Here is a 24,309-nt window from a genome sequence, read left to right as displayed (position 1 = left end):
CCACCTGTTCATACACAACGAAGTGTTTGAAAATATAAGTAGGACGGGTTAATCCCTTGCTAATATCGCATGCTGCACAATACTTACATTGCTAAAGTACAAATTGCCAACAGCTGTTATACTCGATACGAGGCAGCCAAGAATAGATAATCGGCTTAGTCGGCCTCGGCCGCAGGATTAGGCCGAAGGCTGCTGACACCCAAGGTCAATCTAATTCACTTAGGGTCGGTTGCACCAAACTGTTTGTCATCGTTAAAGAGTTCGCAAAATTTTATTGTATGGAAAGTTTAATAAAACAGCCGCGGCGCGTCGGGTGACGTTGATCAGTATGTCAAGTGTGGATGGTGCAACTGGCACAGTAAGAGAAGAAGTTCAAAAACCTTTAGGTGTACTCTGTTAATTTGGTATGTCAGATATTTTCCAAAATCAAATGACAGTCGGAATTACCTAAATGGGTGAATCAACTTTTTCTTGTCTCTTGTTGCCGTTACGTTCTCCTGGGTCACTTAAAACCCCGATTTTATGGTAATTAAAATAACCAAACATGCATTTTTGTGGTAGATATAAGGCCTTTCCACCTACCACTAATAAGCACGTTTGTGGATCGTTATACAACATTCCGTCTAACAAACTGTGCTAATATTGTCCCCTGGCTGACGGGACACAATAACCACCCAAATACACCTTAGTCACGCTGAGCCGAACGGAGCCGAGAATGTCCGAAAGGAGAAGTGTCGCCCACTGCCGAAACAATTCTACGGGCATAGGGATGTCAGAAATTATGCAAACTTAAACCTTGTCATCATGCAATAAAGTTCGAAATCATAGTTGGAAATATATTCCCACTAAATAAAGGCTTAATTTTTTTTTTATAATTATAAAGGCTTAAATTTAATAAGCCTTTCTAAGAGGTCATGATTGTTTTGGGAATGACTAAGTCCTGTTAACAAGTAAAATGTAAGTAGGTTCCTAATTAATAGAAAAAGTGGAATATTGGTTAACGGGCTAGAGAGCACTTTGCTAAAAGGGGCCCACTGACTATCAGTCCGCCGGACGATATCGGCCTGTCTGTTGTTCGAAACTGTCAAATTGTTGTTCTAACTGACAGGCCGATATCGTCCGGCGGACTCATAGTCAGTGGGCCCCTTTAGCATTTTTAGGTCTGTGACTTTGCTCCACACCTTCATATATAAGTAATAAAAGGTAGGTTGTAGCGCCATCTAGCGGTGAGTAGTAGAATTAGACTTAGTTTTTGGTGTTGCAATATGTAAAAAGTAAATAGTAATTGGTATTTTTTTATATTTATGTTTACTAAGTGTAAGTTGATTTATTTGTAATAAAATAAAAACAGGTTATTAAATTTGTTTTTGTTTGTCGATAAAAAGTACAAAGAAATACATAACACTGTTACCAGATTGCATAAGTCGTGTAAAGAAACACGTTTACGGGAGGATGTTGTCATCTGTCAGATTTGGCCTTCAATTGCTGGGGTTTCATGCGATTTCGAAGAGTTTTTTCCTGTTTCTTGCAATGTTTGAGTGAAACTCGAATTAAAGTCGATGGTGTGACATCTGGATGATAGTGCGTGAGCTAAAATGACATCGAGGAGCAAGAATGCAGTGCGGAGTTACGAAACAGAGATCGAGAAGAGCCGTGAGGAGTCGAATTGGAAGAAGGCGGTGGATTTAGCTCAGCAGCTGAAGTCCAGGTCGCCTCAGCATGGTTAGTGTCTTCTTGAACACCTATTCTGAGTATTTAGACCTCGTTTAGGGTCAGGGCAGTCGATGACATTGGATTATCCTAACAGGATCTTATCAGTTCATCACTCACACAACTGTTTATTTGCAAAGTTATGACATACTCACAGTGTAACAGCATATTGCTGCGCTTGAACGCATGATTAGGTACACTAATAGCCAATTATAGGCAATCACTTTACATTTTACTATTTTTTTGTTTTAGTTTTAAAACTTGTCAAGCGGGTTTCAGTTTACTTGCTACATTTCTTACAAGTCACTCTTCATAAAAGATTTATTTCTGTCTTTGTGATAAATAGCATGCAAGGTTAGCCATGAAATCAGTTCGCTATAGCTATATATACACGGCGGGAATAAGTTGACAACGTGAAACAATATAAAATTGAAGAAGTTTGAACCTTATGTAATTCTATTTTAAGTTCAAAATTCTTAAATTTTATATATCTCGAGTTATCAACTTCTTCCCAGTGTGTACCGATGTGTTGACGACCGCTGGCAGAGCGCTGGAGTATTGATCCAGAGACCGTGAGTTCAAGTCTCACCCAAGGCAGTAATTTTTTCACTTTTAAATACATCCATGGTTGTAATCAAACTATAATTTCAGAGGTAAAAATCTGAGAGCATTCATGCGTATAAAAGTTATAATTTCCCATTCAAATCTTTATTTGTAAAAGTAGTTTTTAAGATTCATGTCCTACATACGGTTCAGTACTACTACTATTATTCTGTTGGGCTGTTGCCAACCATGTCAAATAGGAATGAACTCTGTATGTGGTGTTATATATGGCACAACCATCTTGCTAAATAAGTAACTTTATTACCAAAAAGCCCTTATTAACTGTTGCATAATATGCAGTTTTTCATATTATGAAAAACTAGGTTTTTCCCACCTGTTACCACCAATCTGTTATCGCTGGTAACATGCTTATGCTAGAAATTCTTGTTTTCAGTTGTTACAAGTGGGAACAACTGTGTAGTAATTAGTGGGCACAACCCGAAAAACGTAGACATTCATTACTTTTGAAAGTTTAAACTTAATAAAATGAACAATGAAAATAATTTTGTCCCATGCTGTGATGTAAAATCAATAACAGCAATTGTAGTAATAGGCATTCAATAAATTAAGTAATCTTTATTACATATATCACTATTTGCACTAAAAAAATTTATAGAGGAAACCAGGGATCGGAACCGGTTTTTTGCAAAAACTTCGAAATAGCCATATTTTTCGAACTATTTTATACTCGAAATGTAGGACTCAGTTGTGTTTTTAGGTAACTACTTCGTTATTATTGGATTGCCCTATTAGAAATGAAATAATTAACAAAGAACGAAAAAATACCGTTTTCGTTCCAATACAAAAAATACGGGTTTCCGATCCCTGGAGGAAACAATTCAATCCAGAGCAAGAGTTCCATAAGCCACGTAGAAATCTAACCTTAGCATTTTATATAACCTAATCAATCGAATAAAAATCTGATAGAGATCACTCTTTTGCAAAAAGACCGCCTGTTGTCTGCATATATATTTAATCAATTGTTTTACTCTAACCTGCTTTTACGGAGGTGTCCATGTATCTATCGATATACTAAAATCTCAACCTTTACAGAAAGCCTCGCACACTTCCTCATCGGAGAAGGCAAGCTTGAAGCCTACCTGGACGAATGGCCCTCAAACAAGGAGAACATCGAACGAGCCCAACGGGAGCTCTCCGAGGCCCGGGGCTACCTGACACTGGCTACCGATGAGGCAGGCCGGAAAGCTGGAGTGGCTTTAGATGCTTATCTGCTGCTTGGGAAGCTGAACTTTGCCTGCGGGGCATATGATGAGTCGCTGAAAAACTATAAGATGGCAGAGCTGAATACGTTGACGGAAAAGGAGCTGCCTATGTAAGTTTTTCATTTTGCTCTCATGGATCTCTATCGAAGGCGGTTATCACACTGGATGCGATTCGCACGTCGCTACGATGTGCGAGCGGGATGTCGCTATAATACGCGCATAGCGTTTTTTTTTTTTTTACAGTTTTACATATTTACAAAACTTCTACTACCCCTTTTTTTGTATATAAATTTTTAGCAACGAAAACTAGTACCAGACAGACAGTCACAATTACGTTAATGTTCATGCCAGGTTTCATGTAATTTAAGCATGTCCTTTTAAAAACAGGCCAAGTGCGAGTCGGACTCGCGTACGAAGGGTTCCGTACCATTACGCAAAAACGGCAAAAAAATCGTTCATTTGTTGTATGGAAAAATAAATATTTATTTTATTCCGTTTTTACTATTTGTTGGCAACAGAAATACATCATTTGTGAAAATTTCAACTGTCTAGTTATCACGCGGTTCATGAGATACAGCCTGGTGACAGACGGACAGACAGACAAACGGATAGAGTCTTAGTAATAGGGTCGCGTTTTTACCCTTTGGGTACGGAACCCTAAAAATGAGAGCTTAACTTCAAATGTATGGGAGCAGCTTTTTGGGGGCGGGTTCTTGTGGCTCTTAATCTTTATATTAGTCATACTTGTTATGAACAAAATGCTGCACTTCATGATAAAAGCAAGCCGCTCTGCACAGTGATAGTAGGGACCAAACTGAGCGATTTGACCCGCAGCAGCGGCAGTTTCACCCCTTAGGAACAGAGATGGCGCCACTTCTTTAAAAAATATTTCAAAAAATTCTACAAGCTAAACCAATGAACCGATTTAAATGTTTAATACCTCAAAAGAAAGCGCATTATATACATTACTTTTTAAAAAATACTCAAAAAATATATACTCAATACTTTTGATAAAAACGGGAATATTAAGTTTGTTTTTTTACTCGATTGATAGTTTTTACTTGATTTCTCAAAAAAAAATGTATGGAACATGAAAAGCTTAATGCATGTATATATTACTGAATAAATAACAAGTATTATAAAAAAAACCCGACACCGATATCTCTCATACTTCTCGAAATATGAAAGTTTGAATGTGAGTGTAAATTTTCTTCAAGATATATTCCAAATAATTTTACAAGCTAAACTATTCGACCGATTTTAATGTTTAATATCTCAAATAAAAGCTCATTATAGGAACTACTTTTAAAAAGATATTCAAAAAACATATACTGAATACTTTTGGCAAAAAACGGCATCTTAAGTTTTTTTTCTTACTCGATTGATAGTTTTTACTTGATTTCATAAAAAAAAATTATGGAACATGAATAGTTTAATAAATATATATATAGTACTGAGTATATAAAAGTATTACAAAAAACCCGACACCGATACCTTTCATTCTTCGCGAAATATTTAAGTTCAATTATGCACGTTCTTACAAATAAATTCTTTAAAAGAAATCTTCAACCGCAGTAAGTGCACTGATTTTAATATGAAATGTGTCATATGAAAAGAAATCACCCAATTTATTTTAATAAATAAAAAAAATTATAAATAAAAACTGAATAAAGTTTTTTCCTGGTGCTGAATTACAAAAAATATAACAAATCTAAAATTAGGAATTATTTTTATTTGAAGTGACTACATTTGTAAACAAAAAACTTAAATGTCCTCTTCGGGTTCACCGGTAGATGAAGAACTGAAAAAAAAAGTCGTTTTGAGAAGTACTCTTACCATTTCAATACTACAAAATCACCGATCATACATGAACTGGTTGCTGTAGATTACTGTTGGATAATTTTTGTGCCTGTAGATTTACTGTTGAATTATTTTTGTGCCTAGTTGATTACCATTAAACCTATAATTTTGTGCCAGACCTATAATCAGTGGTCAGCATGCAAAATAACTCTGGATTGAAAATTACATTAACTTACTTTTGATTTGTATAGCCACCTTTGCATGATTTACACTGGGCTGTGCATGGTAAGCTGACGCGACGACACTCACAACGCATATTTACGCAGCCAGATTTGCAGCCACAATGGTCCAAGAGGCTTAATTGCGACCAAATCGCTGTAACTGCCGACCATTCCGGAGTCCAACTCTCTTTTTCCTCAGTCCATCCCCAAGAAGATGGACATGGTATGTAAACTTCTGGTTTCATAGCGTTTCCCCATATATGGCCCTCTTGGTAAGCCGCTCGAAGTGCATGTTTATAGAGAGCAGCTGATGTAGGTGGCAGGCTTGTCACAAGCTTGTTTTTTGAAGCAAACAAATATTTGTGAACTTCATTTACGTTTATGTGTTCCGTTTGGCCAAACAATAAAGGGTTACTTTATACTAAAATTAAAATATCTAGTTACACACCTGACAACTGACAAAATCAAAAACTTAAAAGTTGACATACTCCTATTTTCCCGTCTTTTTATAGTGGCCAGAGAAAGGCAGCTTGATCTGAACAAATTCTTCCAGTACGAAAACCAAATTTGTCCACCTTCGTTGTCAGTCAATGGAGGGCGTCGTTCAGGGAACAAATCTCATTTGGCCGAGAAATTAGAACCTGCCAACCCTGCCACCTAAATCAGCTGCTCTCTATAAACATGCACTTCGAGCAGCTTACCAAGAGGGCCATATATGGGGAAACGCTCTGAAACCAGAAGTTTCCATACCATGTACATCTTTTTGGGGATGGACTGAGGAAAAAGAGAGTTGGACTCCGGAATGGTCGGCAGTTACCGCGATTTGGTCTCAATTAAGCCTCTTGGACCATTGTGGCTGCAAATCTGGCTGCGAAACTATGCATTGTGGGTGTCGTCGCGTCAGCTGGCCATGCACAGCCCAGTGTAAATCATGCAAATGTGGCTGTACAAATCAAAAGTAAGTTAATGTAATTTTCAATCCAGGGTAATTTTGCATGCTGACCACTAATTATAGGTCTGGCACAAAATTATAGGTTTAATGGTTATCAACTAGGCACAAAAATAATTCAACAGTAATCTACAGCAACCAGTTCATGTATGATCAGTGATTTTGTAGTATTGGAATGGTACGAGTACTTCAAAACGACTTTTCTTTTTCAGTTTTACATCTACCGGTGAACCATATAATTTGACATCACCTAATAATAATTAGTTGCCCGTTTATTTTTGTATTTAATACACTGACAATTATCTGATTCAATTCGGCTTATATGTATAAAAACTACTAAATTGACCTACTTTTATATTATACACATAGATTTAAGATTAGATCCTAAGTATGCATGTAATATTGGTATGCCCCCACGGGGTCCATGTGGAACTACCAAGAATTTGTAATACCTATAAAACCATGGTTGCAATAAATAAATATGAACCCGAAGAGGACATTTAAGTTTTTTGTTTACAAATGTAGTCACTTTAAATAAAAATAATTCCTAATTTTAGATTTGTTATATTTTTTTTGTAATTCACCACCAGGAAAAAACTTTATTCAGTTTTTATTTATAAATTTTTTATTTATTAAAATAAATTGGGTGATTTCTTTTCATGTGACACATTTCATATTAAAATCAGTGCAGTTACTGCGGTTGAAGATTTCTTTTAAAGGATTTATTTGTAAGAACGTGCATAATTGAACTTAAATATTTCGTGAAGAATGAAAGGTATCGTTGTCGGGGTTTTTTGAAATACTTTTATACTGAGTATGTACTATATATATTTATTAAACTATTCATGTTCCATAATATATTTTTTAAGAAATCAAGTAAAAACTATCAATCGAGTAAGAAAAAAAATTAAGATGCCGTTTTTTGCCAAAAGGGTTCAGTATATGTTTTATAAGTATTTTTTTATAAGTAATGTATATATTGAGCTTTTATTTGAGATATTAAACATTGAAATCGGTCAAATAGTTTAGCTTGTAGAATTTTTTGAAATATATTTTGAAGAAATTTACACTCACATTCAAACTTTTATATTTCGTGAAGTATGAGAGGTATCGGTGTCGGGTTTTTTTTATAATACTTGTTATTTATTCAGTAATATATACATGCATTAAGCTTTTCATGTTCCATACATTTTTTTTGAGAAACCAAGTAAAAACTATCAATCGAGTAAAAAAAAAAACTTAAGATGCCGTTTTTTGTCGAAAGTAATCAGTATATATTTTTTGAGTATTTTTTTAAAATTAATGTATATAATGAGCTTTCATTTGAGATATTAAACATTTAAATCGGTTCATTGGTTTAGCTTGTAGAATTTTTTGAAATATTTTTTAAAGAAGTGGCGCCATCTCTGTTCCTAAGGGGTGAAACTTGCGCTGCTGCGGGTCAAATCACTCAGTTTGGTCCCTACTAGTACTGTGCAAAGCGGCTTGCTTTTATCATGAAGTGCAGCATCCCGGCAAAAAATGGCCATAACAAGTATGACTATATCATTATGGGGCAATTGCGGCTTCATTAGAATAGAATTATATGCGCGTAAGGTTAGAAACCCTTCTACCTTATCCGCATTTTTCCCTTTTCCCTAAGCCACACGTCATGCTTTTATTCTTCTAGAGTCAGCGTATAGTTGCATTACTTGCAGTGGCTTATCGGGGTACTTTCAGAAATAATGTGATACCTAATAATTATTTGATATTTGTAGATTTTTCCGACCCCATCTCCCCCTTTCAGTATGATATGATTTCTGGACAAACCCTCGCTGCTAGGTGCGGAAAATTTCAAAAACCGGACAACTGCTAGTCGGACTCGCCCACCGAGGGTTTCGTACTTTTTAGTATTAGTTGTTATAGCGGCAACAGAAATTATATGTAAAAATTTCAACTGCTAGACAGCATCAGGGTTATGAGATACAGCCTGGTGACAGACAGACGGATAGTGGAGTCTTAGTAATAGGGTCCCGTTTTTAACGTTTGGGTACGGAACCCTAAAAACGGAAAAGTCTAAGATATTTCAGAATCTTTTTACAGGAAACTAACCGTATTTGTTTATACAAGGAATTCCAACAGCTATAAACAATACATTACATCTAACTTAAATAGCAACACACAGCTAATTACAGACTCACATATAGAAGCTGGATAATTAATACGTTATTATTTATTACTTTTCATTTTCTTTTTCATTTACTGCTAGCTAGTTTACACAATATTGCTTTAAATATAATTGCTAAAAATATTAAATAAAATAAATAAATATACAGTACTCCTAGTGTAAATATCATTAGATAGCGTGACTTGCGTACGCGTTTGCGTTAAGTTGCGCTTTGTATGGGATTTTGAGTTTCCAAAACATCCCGCTTGGCGCGCTGTTCAGAATACCATACAATCAATCAATCAATCAATCTTTAATGTCAAAAACATGTCAAAAATTGCAATACAAACAAAATTAAAAATACACAACACAATATAGTTATATATACAAATGTCAAAAATCAAAAACCATTAAAAAATCAAAAATACAAATGTCAATAAAATAAAATACACTGGGAATCATTTCATTAAACTTAGTATAAAATTCTTTCACCGTAAAAATGCCTTGTCAATTAAAAACGCTTTCAACTTTTTAACAAATAGCTCGTAAGAAGCCGCCTCTTTTATTTCACGGCTCAGGCTGCCAACAACCCCCAACGAGTACAAGATGAGACTTAACGCAAACGCGAACGCGGTTCAGATCGCTATTGCTATAAACTGTTTGTTGACAGAACGTTTCCGCGACGAACGTTTGTTCGAAAGATCGGGATCCCCTTTGGAATTGCTTTGCGATGAACGTTTGTTAGATAAAATTGTTATAATAGAAATAATATTTAAATACGCCTAATGGACATGTTGCTATCCGGTTTGCAGTTGATAGCAGTTATTACTGTTGTTGTAGCTAAGATAATGTAGTTCGCTGCTTTCCGGAGATAGTGTATGAATGCGTTATAGAATATAACTAACTAATATGGCTCAGCGACCCAAAGAGGGTCTTGGCCAGGCCTCCGTCACTCGCTCAAGGCCACGCGCTATATGCCTACCGCTCGGCGTATCGTCGACGATACAACCGACAGAGGGCCGCCGAACGCCCGCCTGAGCGCTCGCACCGCACGTTTCCCGCGCTTACGCTTCGAAATGCCGAAACCACGTAATTATTGTGCAGTAGTCAAAAAACAAAGGAAAATTTGTCGTTTTTTTTCATTGCTGAGAGACGAAGAAAGGTGAAAATAGTAATTTTAAATCTATCTTTATGAATTTTGTCACCATTTATTTCTTTACTAAAAAAAAATGTGGTTGACATTCGTTTTATTACAATAATCATCATAGGTACAACCCTAGCGCATTCCTACGATGACGCGTTGGCACGTGACTCGCACGGCGGGCAACACAGTCTCGACTCTTTGTGCGCGTACTTATGGTACATTTTTTCTCGTCCTGAGAAGCACGTATTATTATTAAGATTTTGTAGGCTATTATAGCGTAGGTATTTTCGCTTTTGTATGGGAATGATGAATCTGTTACGTAGTAACTATTTATTAATCTGTCTTTTGGCCTCCGAAACGAGAGCACTCCACTATTCCCGATCCTGCGCCGTTTCCTGCCAATTATCGGCTTGAACACTTGAAGCTGTCGCAGATCTGCTTCTACACTGTCTCCCCAGCGGTATCTGGGCCGACCTACCGCGCTACCACCAGTCGGTCTTCCCAAGTACGCCCCATTGGCAGCCCGATCCTCTCCCATTCTTTATAGGTGACCGAACCAGCGAAGTCTGTGGGATTTCGTTTTGACGATAATATTGGGTCCACCCAGTCCACCCACAAACTCCTCGATTTCGGCATTCTTCAGTATCCTACACGTGCCGTTTTCTCTCTTGATAGGTCCCATACGAAAGATCTTTCTTTCCGCTATCAGTTGACTTTCCTCTTTTTGTGTTAGTGTCCAGGCTTCACAACCTTACATACCATGTGTAATATGGACTTACATAATTGATAAGGGCCTTGGGTTACTACCTACTAGGTCATATCGAGAAAGTTATTATTGGAATGAAATTGTTAATGCAAACTGAAATAAATGTTCTATTAAGACAGAAAAAGAGTCCAAGGCCTCCAATGCCCGGGGCTGGTACCGAGAACGCCTTCACCTTTCGCGGCTGATGCCATAACTCCTAAAGCCTCCTGGTTTACGGTACGACCTAAGAAAACCGGCCAAGTGCGAGTCGGACTCGCCCACCGAGGGTTCCGTACTTTTTAGTATTTGTTGTTATAGCGGTAACAGAAATATATCATGTAAAAATTTCAACTGTCTAGCTATCACGGTTCATGAGATACGGCCTGGTGACAGACAGACGGACAGTGGAGTCTTAGTAATAGGGTCCCGTTTTTACCCTTTGGGTACGGAACCCTAAGAAACAACACGATACAGCCAAGTTTTTTCTACACCCTCTGTTACCTTCAATATTATAAAATAATATCTTTAATATTGTCTTCGGTTACCGCGATAGTTACTCATGAAATAAAACTATGAAAACGGATTATATCGCGTATATTGAATTTATAATACATCCCGACGTTTCGAACCCTTTACAGCGTTCGTGGTCAACGGGTGACCCGTTGACCATAGTTTTATTTCATAATATCTTTAATTTTACATATTAAAGGACGAAGGTCATAATTTCAATTTCAATGTTGTTTATTTCACACATATAAGTTTACAGTACAAAAACAAGTCACTTACGCGGTAAATATAAGTTTACAGTACAAAACCAAGTCACTTACGCGGTAAATAAAAGTTTACAGTACAAAACCAAGTCACTTACACGGTAAATAAAAGTTTACAGTACAAAACTAAGTCACTTACACGGTAAATATAATCACTGTTGTTGCGTAAAAAATTGGAAAGAGTTAAAATCGAAATAATTAACAATTGTTTTCAAACGGATACGGAAGGTCATCCGCTATGGCTGTTGTAAGTGACTAAGTTAGTTGTTTAACAAGTTTTAATAACAGCATACATTAGAAATTGTTTATGTGAAGGTCGGATAGCGCGTAAATACTACTAATTACTACTTAAGTTCGTAAAATTAAATACATCGTCCACACTGTTAACTGATAATTCATAAACTTTATTCAACTAGGGAACAAATGAAATTATTTTATGAAATATTTTTTGATTTGAGTTTTTTAAGTAGTCACACTACTATATATAAATTATAAACTGAAATAAATAACATGCACGAAAAAAAAAGTGATTTAGTCCACCGGTGGCCGGTGGTGGTGTGACTACTTAAAAAACACAAAAAAAACTTCATAAAATAATTTGATTTGTTCCCTATTTGGATAGATGGCAGCACCATCTCTCTCGCTATACTGTAATCCAATAAAGGATTCGTATAGGTGCAAGCACACACTGCTCGCCCTTAGAGTTGGTCAAAGACGCCTAACCTTTCAAAGATTTTGAAAGGAATAATAAGAGAATTTGGGACGGGTACCGCCGTGGCCGGGTAGTCTAGTGGTCAGGACGTTAGCCGCGTAAGCTGAAGACGCGGGTTCGCTTCCCGCCTCGGCCACCGGTGGACTTGGTCACATTTTCTTTAGTGTGTGTTATCTATTTTAGTTTTTAAATATTGCTTTAAAAAAATATTGGTTAAAGGGTTAATCTGCGCGCAGTCGCATTGGGGGTCATTTTTGAGCCTCAGTCATTCTATATGGAGCGTGCATGACCTGTAGATGGCAGCACAAAAGCCCTCTATGCATTGAATTGTTTTCGCTTTCGATTCAGGTCACGAGATGGCAGACCCTCCACAATTGTTATTAATAATTAATTTGTAACAATTGTTATTAATAATATATTTCATTTCATTTCCAACACGTACGGTTTCTATAGTTAGGTATTCTAGTTTGTTGTTGCCAAGACACAAGGCCCAACAATCAGTTAGGAGTGTTTCTGATAATATATTATTAATTTAGCCTCAGAGGTTGAGGGTTATTGTAGACACGTTTACAGAATACGTTCTACCTTCATGTTTTATTTAGAGAACTTTATCCTTCCTATTATTTATACATAAATGGATAATATTACTAATTCATTTTATTCAATAAATGTTAGTATAAAAATAAAAACAATTCAATAATAACTTAAAACTAAACTTAAGCCAGGTCAAACGTATTCTGGCAAATAAACATTTCTATTTCTATTTCAAAAAGTCCCCCTCCCCGAGTTGTCCCTGGGGCAAAGGTGCCCATCACACTTGCCGCGTTACCACGTTGAATTGCGATGCGACCTTTGCACCAGGTACGAACCCGCGCGGGCGTCAGACCCCCTCTCCCTAATGCGACGTCCCACTTCCCTAATAAAGGCAATAGCCTCTGACCCCCAGCACCCAGTAGTCTCAAACGCCAGGGGTACAAAATAATAATTACAGGCCAAATTCGCGTACTTATTACTAAAATTAGTTTTATTTTTTCTTCATTTAAACTCAGGAATTTAGAATTCGTAGCACAGAATTTTCTATTACTGAAAGGAAACATTTTTATCCCCATAATTTGGGCACAGAAAGTAATCAAGTTAATGTATAAAGCAAGGACGGTAATGTAACTAATGAAACCAGCTCAAAACAGCGGGGTCACCATAATCTACTTAATCTATACATATAATAAAGCGGAAGAGGGTCGAAAGTCTGTACATGGAAGATATTCGAAAAAAAATTGGCTGGGGAAACTTAGAATCGATAACAGAACACATTCCAACAGTTTTTAGAATTTTTGTCTGTTTATCTGTTTATCTGTTTGTCTGTTTATTTGACCGCGCTACAAATGAAAACGGCTGAACGGATTTTGATGCAAACTTTACTAATCTGTCCAAAAAATTCACGGCCAGGTTATAGGCTATAAAAATTTGAGAAATTTTACCCCTAAGGGGGTTAAAAAGGGGATTAAAGTTTGTATGGAGTTCAAGATTTATTTTAAGCTACCAATTTGAAACTTCGTAAGAAGATATATTATTGAAATACAAGAAAACTAATTTCAGCGTTTTTGAAAATTCATCCCCTAAGGAGGTGAAATAGAGGTTGAAAGTTTGTATGGAGTTCATTTTTTTTTGAGTGCGTTACTTGAAACTTTGTATAATGGGCATATTATTATAATACAGGAAAAGTAATTTTAGCGTTTTCAAGAATTCGTCCCCTAACAGGGTTAAAAGGGGGTTGAAAGTTTGAATCCATTACAAATGCTTTGAAACTTCTTAGAAATTTATGATAGACGATTACAAAAAAACTAATTTTGACTTTTTGGAAATTTAACCCCTCAGGGGGTTGAAAAGGGGATGAAAGTTTGTCTTGGGGTGCAAATTTTATTTTAAGCCAGGAACTTAAAACTTTGCAAAACGTTAATTATATTAAAAAGCAAGATTTTTTTTTTCAGCGTTTTTAAAAATTCATCCCCCATGGAAAAAACTTTATCTTGATAACTATATCATTTTAGCTACTAGGTATCGTTTTTGTATAAATCGGGTATGCCGAATTCATTTATGATATCAAAATGACACCATTCCCGAGTGAAAACACAAAAAATATGAAAAAAACTTTTTTTAATTTCTCTTTACGCTTAAACCGCTAAACCGATTTAGATAAAATTTGGTATAGAGATAGTTTGAGTCCCGTGGAAGAACATAGGGTAGTTTTTATCCAAAAAATGGAGACTGCTTTTGCATGGAGAAGCGGCCGTGCCCTTTCCTCTTAATAATGGTCACGAAGGTGGGTACTTTAAAAAAAAAAAATTTTTAGTAAATGTCAAACGATTTGGGACTTATACGCGTTACCATGCCTTCTCGAAAAAAATCGAATCTTTCGCGAAAGTCTCGCAATGCATTGCGGCCACAAGGGGCACGGTCTCAGGAGTCTAAGAAAAACCACGGTGAGAGACTCAGTGGCGCTCTAGCCAGGCAGGTCGCTTCGCTTTCGGCTGAAACGGCAAGCCAGCGCGAGTCTCTATTGTGATCCCAAATACATCGTACGCAATACATATGTAGGCGCAGATCCTGACGGAGTGTGGCGCCGGAGAAGCCGTGTTCATCCTGCGTATCCCCCTCATTCCGAGCAACTTCCCGTTCCGCTTTAAGCGCCTACAGGTCCCCGTGAGCGTCTGCTTCGCTATGACTATCAACAAGTCGTAGGGGCAGACGCTACGCAGTTGCATTTCCCACTCCAAAAAACAAAAAAAAAGGGGCAGACACTGCCCGCCGCCGGCGTCATGCTTAGACTGATATCACTGGAGGACCGATTTGGATGACATGATTTTGATGGGAACACCCAAATATTCCGAAATACGTTTTTCCGATTTTTATAACCACGACTTTCATAATCCCGATTATTTATAAGTCCGAAATATCAAAATTACGATTTTTATAAACACGATGGAATAAAATCACGAATGTGCTATTTCCGAAAACTTTAAATCCGATTGTCACTTGACAGAAAGCTTAAAGTTCCGATTTTACACTTTTCCGAAAATATTTTTTTTCCGAATTCCTAAATTCCGAAAAATCATTGTCCGATCGGAAATAAAATAATTCGGTATTCAGAAATTCGGTTTTTTACAAGATTGGAAAAATGAAGTCCGTGATATTCAAATGAAGACTCACGTTTTAGTAATTATTACGGGTACCTGTCGTGCCGCGTCATGTTAAATTCGGCATAAAATATTTTTGGCATAAAAATTCGGCATAAATAAATTAGACAGAACTGCGAACCCGAACTGTTGCTAGAAGTGGGTTAGGTTAGGTTAGAACTGCGACCCCCAAGAAAACGAACTGTTGCCAGAAGTGGGTTAGGTTAGGTTAGAATTGCGACCCCCAAGAAAACGAACTGTTGTCAGAAAAGTGGGTTAGGTTAGGTTAGAACTGCGACCCCCTAGAAAACGAACTGTTGCCAAAAAAGTGGAAATTTAAAAATTGGGATATTTAAAATAGGAATCACGTTAATTCGGAATAAGGGCAATTCCGAATTCGAGATTTTGAAAATCGTAAATGTTAAATTCGGTGTTTGCCACCATCGGAATTGTTATAGTCGGAATTATGTAGTTCGGAATTTACAAAATTCGGCTTTTTGGGTTTTCGGAAATATAAATCTTCGTGATTTTCATCATTCGTAATTATGACAGTCGGAATTTTGATGGGTCGAGCGTTTAAAAATCGGAATGATAAAATTCGACATTCTAAAATTCGGAATAATTTTTTTTCGGAAATATGTAGTGTACCCGATTTGGATAGGTACAGTCAAGGACGTAAAAATACAAAAATGGTACTGTATCGTTCGATATACACCTACTACTCTATGCCGTTTAAATCACGTCAAAAATTTGAATAAGGGCAAAAAAAAAACATTTTGGAGTGTAATTTTATTTAGTGGTAGCAAAGAGGATGTAATATTATAGAGCGGTACTGTCATAGTAAATTTTGTAACCACACTAAATTCACTGCCATCTATCGACACACTTTAAAACTAAAAATGAAGATTTATAAAAATACGATAAAATGTATTTAAATATGGATAAATGTTTTTTATTTTATTTGCATTAATTATTTTTATTATTTTGACCCATGTTCTTTCACTGATATGCGTTAAAATTGTTAAATAATAACAAACGAAACCGTTAACGCCCTCTATACGAAAGTAGGCAAAAGGTAGTGGCGACATCTGATCGAGAATCAAATTTTCGTGATTTTCGAGGCACGTTTTTTCCTTAGACTGTATCCATCTATTACGGAGTTATATCTATCTTTGGTGGTAGGTACCTAATTGTAAAATATTTTATCTGGACTACAGTCCTCTAGCGTATCCATTTGTCAACTTTACTTTAAGTTCCGTCTCCAGGGGACAGGGAGATAAATTAGGGGTGAATTAGCCGCTTACTGGCACAGACCGAATTCCACGCAGGCGAAGCCGCGGGCACAGCTAGTTTAGAATATATTGGGGCCCATATTATAGTATTTTATACAATCGTGATATAATAGAGAGCTTTTCAGTCGAGTACCGTGTTTAAGCAACGAAGCTTGCTGAGTTGCTTAAGGTAAGGTACGAGATTGAAAAGCTTGATTATATCACTATTGTATACAATACTTTTTCTACGAGACAAAAAAATAACACTTTCAACTAGTAGAATCATATAGGTAAACAAACCAAAAGTATACAGCATACGCGAGCTGCTGCAGCCCGCGATATCTTCATACTCGTACGCGCCCCGGCCGCGGCCGCCGCGGGCCCGGCGCCCCCGGCGGGTTGGTCAACGACACCTCCTCGTAACTCATGAGGCCCTGGTACCTGCTCCTTGCTAAATTCAATTTTAAGACAGTTTTTTTCTCGATTTTGGCCACCGTAGCCTATGGAGACTAACAAGCAACGCTAAGAGGTTTTCGTAGGGTATGGATGTTGCTATATGAAGCACACACACACACACACACACACACACACACACACACACACACACACACACACACATCACATTCACATCCGCATTTCTGACTTATGAAGCAATTGTTTCTACTACAACATAAAATAAAATGTTTTTGTTGGCTAACCAATCACAAAGCAGATGCGACGCAGCAGCGTGTTTAAGTAGGCTAATTTGCATTGAATCGAGTCTCCTTAAACAAGAAATATTTTATCGAAATGTATGACATTCTATTTTCAAAATTTTTATAATTGACTAAACCATATCGATAAAATTCTTATGCTTGAGTCGGAAGTGCCATAGCATAGACTATCCAACGTTGAAAAGAGTAAGGTTGTAGTGTAGCATATCCAGTTATAATACACAGATTATACTCGACGAGTAGAAAAATCACATTTAAAATCGGGTGTATCGCGAATTTATTTTGTTACCTTTATTTACCGACGTTTCGACACAGGTTTCACTGGTCGTGGTCGCGGCTAACTCACTCAGTGAAACCTGTGTCGAAACGTCGGTAAATAAAGGTAACACAATAAATTCGCTATAGACCCGATTTTAAATGTGATTTGATATGGGGCATTTTCAATGAAAAGGGACCTTATTGGCGATGGCCCTTAAGCCGCACAGCGCCGCGCGGCATTGTATTTATAACGGAGCATCGTTTATAAAGGCGTAAGCGACATCGACAATAAGGTCCCTTTTTATAGAAAATACCACATATGTGTTCAAAACGCGAAAGTTTAAATATTATATTGGGGCCGGCAGAATGACAACTTTTTAGGATTCCGTACCCAAAGGGTAAAAACGAGACCCTATTACTAAGACTCCGCTGTACATCGGTCTGTCCGTCTGTCACCCATGAACCGTGATAGCTAGACAGTTGAAATTTTCACAGAATTTGTTCAATACAATCTGGAAAAGTTGCAAGATTGCATTGGACACACTTTTGTAAAGTATAAATTTTATAAAAAGACCGCGTGTTTACGTCTTTAGGCAATCTGGAGTTTGCCAAGGATTCCCATGTATTCTCCATCTGAATTTTATATTATCGTATCATGTTTTAATCATTACAAAATAAGCTATTAAACTGTGCTTTAACTTTTTTTTTCAAGCTTTATTTTATATTGAATCAGTTGAAAACCTAGTAACAGAACTTAGTGACCGACTAGGTAAAATATTACAATAATTAACATCTTGGGGTAAATTTACTTCTTGAGCAGAATGATTGAATCGTAACGCTGCGTGTTATCGTGGTCTTATCTTACGTAAGCGAACAACTCGCGAACGCGAAGCGGCGCGGCGCGGCGCGGCGGGCCCACGGCGTTCGCGTTCGCAACGAGATCGGCCACTCGTTGCGAACGCGAACGCCGTAGGACACTTCTATAGATATCAAAGGATTGATTCACGTCTCGCCGCTTCGCGTTCGCGTGTTGTTCGCCTACGTTACGCTGCTTTACTTACTGCTGTGGCGCGACGACCCGAAGTGGATCTTGGCCTCCGACACCAAAGACCGCCATGCTATACTCTGTCCAAAGCCGTTTCTGTCCAGTCGACGGCGCCGAGTTCGCTGAGGTCTTTCTGCACTTCGTCTCTCCAGCAGTACCTAGGGCGTCCAGACGGTCTTCGGCCACTTGGTACTCCAGAGTACGCCCTCCAGACTGCGCGATCTTCCCCCATCCGGACTACGTGCCCGAGCCATCGGAGCCTGGCGGCTTTCGTTTTTCCGGATGTTCGGCTCGGACACCAGATCTTCAATCTCCTGGTTCTTGCGGAGTTGCGTTACTGCTTCAAAACTGAGGGTCCACTATCAGACTTGCCTGCGTATGTTTACTAAAAAAATTGTTTCTCTTACAGTCGCAGTTTAAGAATAGTAGCCGAATCTTACGCCATCAAGGGCCTGTGTTTGGAACAAACAGCGCTACCGGGTAGCAGTCGATATAAGCAGGCCGAGCGAGAAAGCGAGATGGTAAGATTTCTTTCTCTTTCCGTAACGTTTAATCGGGGACATTCGCGGTAAACCACCTTAAGGGCAAAAATCGTTTAAACGTCTTGCAGGCGGTCAGGCGATAGCATAAAAGCAAAGATAGATATAACTCCGTAATAGTACAGTCTAAGGAAAGAACGTGCCTCGATAATCAGGAAAATTTGATTCTCGATCAGATGGCGCCACTACCTTTGGTACTCGTATAGAGGGCGTGGACGGTTTCGTTTGTTATTTAACAATTTTAACGCATATCAGTGAAAGAACATGGATCAAAATCATAAAAATGATTAATGCAAATAAAAAATTTTTTTATCCACATTTAAACACATTTTATCGTATTTTTATAAATCTTCATTTTTAGTTTTAAAGTGTGATGGCAGTGAATTTACTGTGGTTACAAAATTTACTATGACAAGTACCGCTCTATCCTATTATATCCTCTTTGATAAAAGTGATGACCAATTTCATGGTTGGTCCCATAGTAAAAGTTGCTCAGTATAATCCCAAAACCTCCCTGACAACGGGAATGCACTTATGTTTTAGCCACCGTGTATACTCTTTTCAGATTCGGAGTTTCGAGCTGGCATCAGAATTGACGCTACTCTATCTCCAACGAGGTACAACGAATGTGAGTGCGGGCGCGACGCTCGAGACGGCGCTACAGCGCGTCCCGCTCTTACACATACGGGCTCAACGTTTACACAGCGCCGTAGACAGGTATGTTACAATGGGATTATTGCTAGTCTAAGAACCTAATCTGTTAAACAAAAGCCATTGTTTCTTTTGAGCGAGCGGTCGGCCATTGTTTGCCATCGTTAGACAATTGGTATTAAAAAAAGTTTTAATATTTTTTAGGGACCCTATTACTAAGACTCCTCTGTCCGTCTGGCTGCCTGTTACCAGGCTGTATCTCATGAACCGTGATAGCTAGACAGTTGAAATTTTCACAGATGATGTATTTCTGTTGCCGCTATAACAAGAAATACTAAAAAGTACGGAACCCTTGGTGGGCGAGTCCGACTCGCACTTGTCCGGTTTTTTGTCTAATAAGTGTATTATACATTGTCAGGTATCGATTGATGCTAACGGCGGTAGAATCTGCATCGACGCAGGCGCTGCGGTTAGCGCTTGCCAGGCAACTCGCTGAGCTGCTTATGCGAGGTTTGGCTGGACAGGTGAGGCTTATCCAATCAATCAATCAATCATCGCATTTAACATACACAAGTATAAAACAACTAATAAATATAAACAAAATAAATTAATAGTTTACCACGAAACGGTCCCGCCTCAGCATAGTGCTAACCCAAACGTCAGCGCTGACGAATTAACCCATTTAAACAGATATTTTATAGCAACTTTATAGTATAGTAGTGTAAACTGTCCCATAATGCTCCACTACATCTACAAATGTGATACAGTGGTAGCTAGAATTGAATAGACATATTAAACATATTAATAACGGGTCACTCACGTATTATTAATATGTTTAATATGTCTGTGTCTCACGGAAGTTTTGTTATTAAAATTGAATAGTTTGGATTATTTAAAAATGTGAACTATAAACTGAAATAGATGTTATATATTAAAGAAAAAGTGACGAAGCCCTCCAGTGGTAAAGGCAGTGGTGGAGTGGTGGTGGGGTGGCCTACGGGTTCAAGGCGTTATCCAAGGATTGCTAAAGACGCTGGTTCGAATCCGCCTTCACCACTGGAGGGCTTCGTCGCTTTATCTTTAATATATGACATCTATTTCAATTTATGTATAGTATAACATTTTACACTTTCGCGCTTTGAACACATATTAAATCACATTTAAAATCGGGTCTATCGCGAATTTATTTCGTTACCTTTATTTACCGACGTTTCGACACAGGTTTCACTGGTCGTGGTCGCGGCTAACTGGCGTCCCAGCAAACCTGTGTCGAAACGTCGGTAAATAATGGTAACAAAATAAATTCGCGATAGACCCGATTGTAAATGTGATTATATATCGTCAGGTGACAACCAAAACTAACTAATTACTATCACAAGTTAATAGCCATAGTGAACCATATGAATACCTAAATATGGTTGATTTTTGTTTAATATTTTATTAGTAATTAGTGAGTTTTGGTTGTCACCTGACGATATAGTAGTGTGGCTACTTAAAAAACACTTGATTTGTTCCTAAAGCTGGGGAAAAATGTGAAACCTGAATCCTTTGCAGGAGTACCGTGCCCCCGAGCCCGCGCCCACGCCGAGCGGCGGCGGCGGTGCGGGGGGCGCGGGGGGGACGCTGCGGCGGAGGGAGGACTACGTCAGTGACGGACCTTGGAAGCCCAAGAGATACGCCGCCATTAATCAGGTACGTCGTTAAATAGTCGAACCTGCTCGCAAAATTTCACGACAACCTGTAGTGAAGAGTGACCCGTAGAGGAGAACAACCGGACATACGAAAACTTTCAAACATATACAGTTTGTTCTGTACTCAGTATGAGTATGAGTATTAAAATGTGTTTTATTCCAGTTCGTCCCCCGAAACGAGTACGAGGAGATAATCCTCCTCCTCCTAGTAGGCGAGGCGATGGCGGTCCGCGACGCAGTGTTATCACAGAGTGCAGAGTTTGAAGCGGCGAGGCAACATGCCTTAGCCAACGCTGTGGCTGTCGCTGATCTGTTGGCACTCGCTGTCACGAGATGGGGGCAGTTATGTCTCGTACTTGAGGTATGTCATCATTTCATAATTGTAAGTAAGTAAGTAAGTAAGTAAATATTCTTTATTGCACCAAAATTATACATTTTACATACATGTAAAACTACAAAGAAATATTTAAAGAAAAAATAGAACCAGGTAACAACAGGCGGTCTTATCGCTAAAAAGCGATCTCTTCTAGACAACCTTTGGGTAGCAGGAAATGTAGAACTCATAAGTCAACAGGTAGTGCAAAGAGCTAAATATGGAGACTATTAAACACAAACACACATACTACAATTGTATTAGGTACCCATTTCTTAACATCCACTCCATTCGTTCCGGCCCTGAGCTAATCTCATCTAAAAGTGACTCTTTGTTTAATTTTCTTTCCTAATCAGTTTTGGGTCATAAAATTACTAATATTTCACTAGACTTATATTGACCGGGATATAGACCGTGATTACCTTTTGTATTATTTGTGAGCTCCCGATATTTCGACGCAGTTACATGCATCATGTAAGTCAATATAAGTCTAGTGAAACTAACCGTGAATCATTCAAAACTCTTACTAATATTTCTTCTGTCAAAAATATTTTGATAAAATATTAATAATACTTAATTCGATTTGCGGCTTTCATTGAAAAATGTGACGTCACACCAGGGGGGGAGGGGTTTGCCAAATTTGACCAAGTGTGACAAGGAGGGGGGAGGGCCTATAAACCTCGAAATTCGTGTGACGTAATTAATGGATGAACCCTTAGTGAGATTATTATGTATTGTCCAGTCCCTGGAGCGCGCGATGAAGTTCTCGTTCGGCAGCGCGCACGTGTGGCGCGCGCGCGCGCTGGCCACGGCGGCCGCCGCGCCCGCGCCGCCCGTGCAGCTGTGCCACCAGCCGCAACATATCTCGCCAGGTGAGCCTCATATTCATTCCTAAATCATTTCTAAATAGTATTTTTTCTACTCGTCGAGTATAATCTGTATTACAACTTCACATGCGACACTACAACCTTACTCTTTTCAACGTTGGTTAGTCTATGGCACTTCCGACTCGAGCATAAGAATATTATCGATACGGTTTAGTCAATTATAAAAATTTTGAAAATAGAACTTCATACATTTCGATAAAATATTTCTTGTTTAAGGAGACTCGATTCAATGCAAATTAGCCTACTTAAACACGCGGCTGCGTCGCATCTGCTTTGTGATTGGTTGGCCAACAGTTGCTTCATAAGTCATAAACGCGCATGTGACACCCTTCATATAGCAACATCCATATCCTACGATAACCGCTTAGCGTTGCTTGTTAGTCTCCTTAGGCTACGGTGGCCACAATCGAGTAAAACAACTGTCTTAAAATTTAAGTTAACGCGGAGCAGGTACCAGGGCCTCATGAGTTACGAGGAGGTGTCGTTGACCAACCCGCCGGGGGCGCCGGGCCCGCGGCGGCCGCGGCCGGGGCGCGCACGAGTATGAAGGTATCGCGGGCTGCGGCAGCTCGCGTATCTTAGCTGTATACTTTTGGTTTGTTTACCTAAGTATATGATTCTACTAGTTAAAAGTATTATTTTTTTGTCTCGTAGAAAAAGTATTGTATACAATAGTGATATAATCAAGCTTTTCAATCTCGTACCTTAACTTAAGCAACTCAGCAAGCTTCGTTGCTTAAACACGGTACTCGACTGAAAAGCTCTCTATTATATCACGATTGTATAAAATACTATTTTTCTACTCGTCGAGTATAATCTGTATTACAACTTCACATGCAACACTACAACCTTACTCTTTTCAACGTTGGTTAGTCTATGGCACTTCCGACTCAAGCATAAGAATATTATCGATACGGTTTAGTCAATTATAAAAATTTTGAAAATAGAACTTCATACATTTCGATAAAATATTTCTTGTTTAAGGAGACTCGATTCAATGCAAATTAGCCTACTTAAACACGCGGCTGCGTCGCATCTGCTTTGTGGTTGGTTGGCCAACAAAAAACATTTTATGTTATGTTGTAGTAGAAACAATTGCTTCATAAGTCAGAAACGCGCATGTGACACCCTTCATATAGCAACATCCATACCCTACGAAAACCGCTTACCGTTGCTTGTTAGTCTCCATAGGCTACGCTGGCCAAAATCGAGAAAAAAACTGTCTTAAAATTGAATTTAGCGCGGAGCAGGTACCAGGGCCTCATGAGTTACGAGGAGCTGTCGTTGACCAACCCGCCGGGGGCGCCGGGCCCGGCGGCCGGGGCGCGTACGAGTATGAAGGTATCGCGGGCTGCGGCAGCTCGCGTATCTTGTCCGTATACTTTAAATGAGTACTTTTGTGCGAATTTTTTTTGTAGTTCGGACGTCGAAATTTGTTTTCAACTGATCCGTTATTGTTTTCAGAGATGTTTTTGATTAGTCAGACACAATTTACGTACATTTCTAAACAGCTCATCCCCTAAAATCTTATAGGTATGACGGCAAATGCTGAGCCATATGGCCTTGCCACTTTAAACGTACAATTCTAAGAGCTATGTCGGTTATAGATCGAATCATATCTATTGAGCTAATGCACTTACCTGTTTACTCAAAGAGTCTCAAGAATACAATGCCATTGAGTGGTA

The 24,309-nt window shown here is 38.4% G+C and overlaps 1 protein-coding gene across 1 annotated transcript in view; it reads left to right on the top strand.

Annotated features, from left to right (window-relative positions):
• Positions 1 to 1,386: 1,386 nt before the first annotated feature.
• The window catches only part of LOC134745050 (tetratricopeptide repeat protein 7B), a 51,498-nt gene continuing 28,575 nt past the window's right edge, over positions 1,387 to 24,309 (top strand). Inside the window, exons 1-8 of the mRNA XM_063679027.1 lie at positions 1,387 to 1,722; positions 3,367 to 3,646; positions 18,893 to 19,004; positions 19,588 to 19,739; positions 20,092 to 20,197; positions 21,228 to 21,365; positions 21,528 to 21,725; positions 22,480 to 22,609. Coding sequence (XP_063535097.1) covers positions 1,596 to 1,722; positions 3,367 to 3,646; positions 18,893 to 19,004; positions 19,588 to 19,739; positions 20,092 to 20,197; positions 21,228 to 21,365; positions 21,528 to 21,725; positions 22,480 to 22,609 — 1,243 coding nt within the window. The 5' untranslated portion in view covers positions 1,387 to 1,595. The remainder of the gene's footprint in view (positions 1,723 to 3,366; positions 3,647 to 18,892; positions 19,005 to 19,587; positions 19,740 to 20,091; positions 20,198 to 21,227; positions 21,366 to 21,527; positions 21,726 to 22,479; positions 22,610 to 24,309) is intronic.

The sequence above is a fragment of the Cydia strobilella genome, chromosome 10 (genome assembly GCF_947568885.1).
Source record: "Cydia strobilella chromosome 10, ilCydStro3.1, whole genome shotgun sequence".
Taxonomy (NCBI): Eukaryota; Metazoa; Arthropoda; class Insecta; order Lepidoptera; family Tortricidae; genus Cydia; species Cydia strobilella.
The sequence above is the reverse complement of the archived record's forward strand: the minus strand, read 5'-3'. Positions and strand labels throughout refer to the sequence as shown.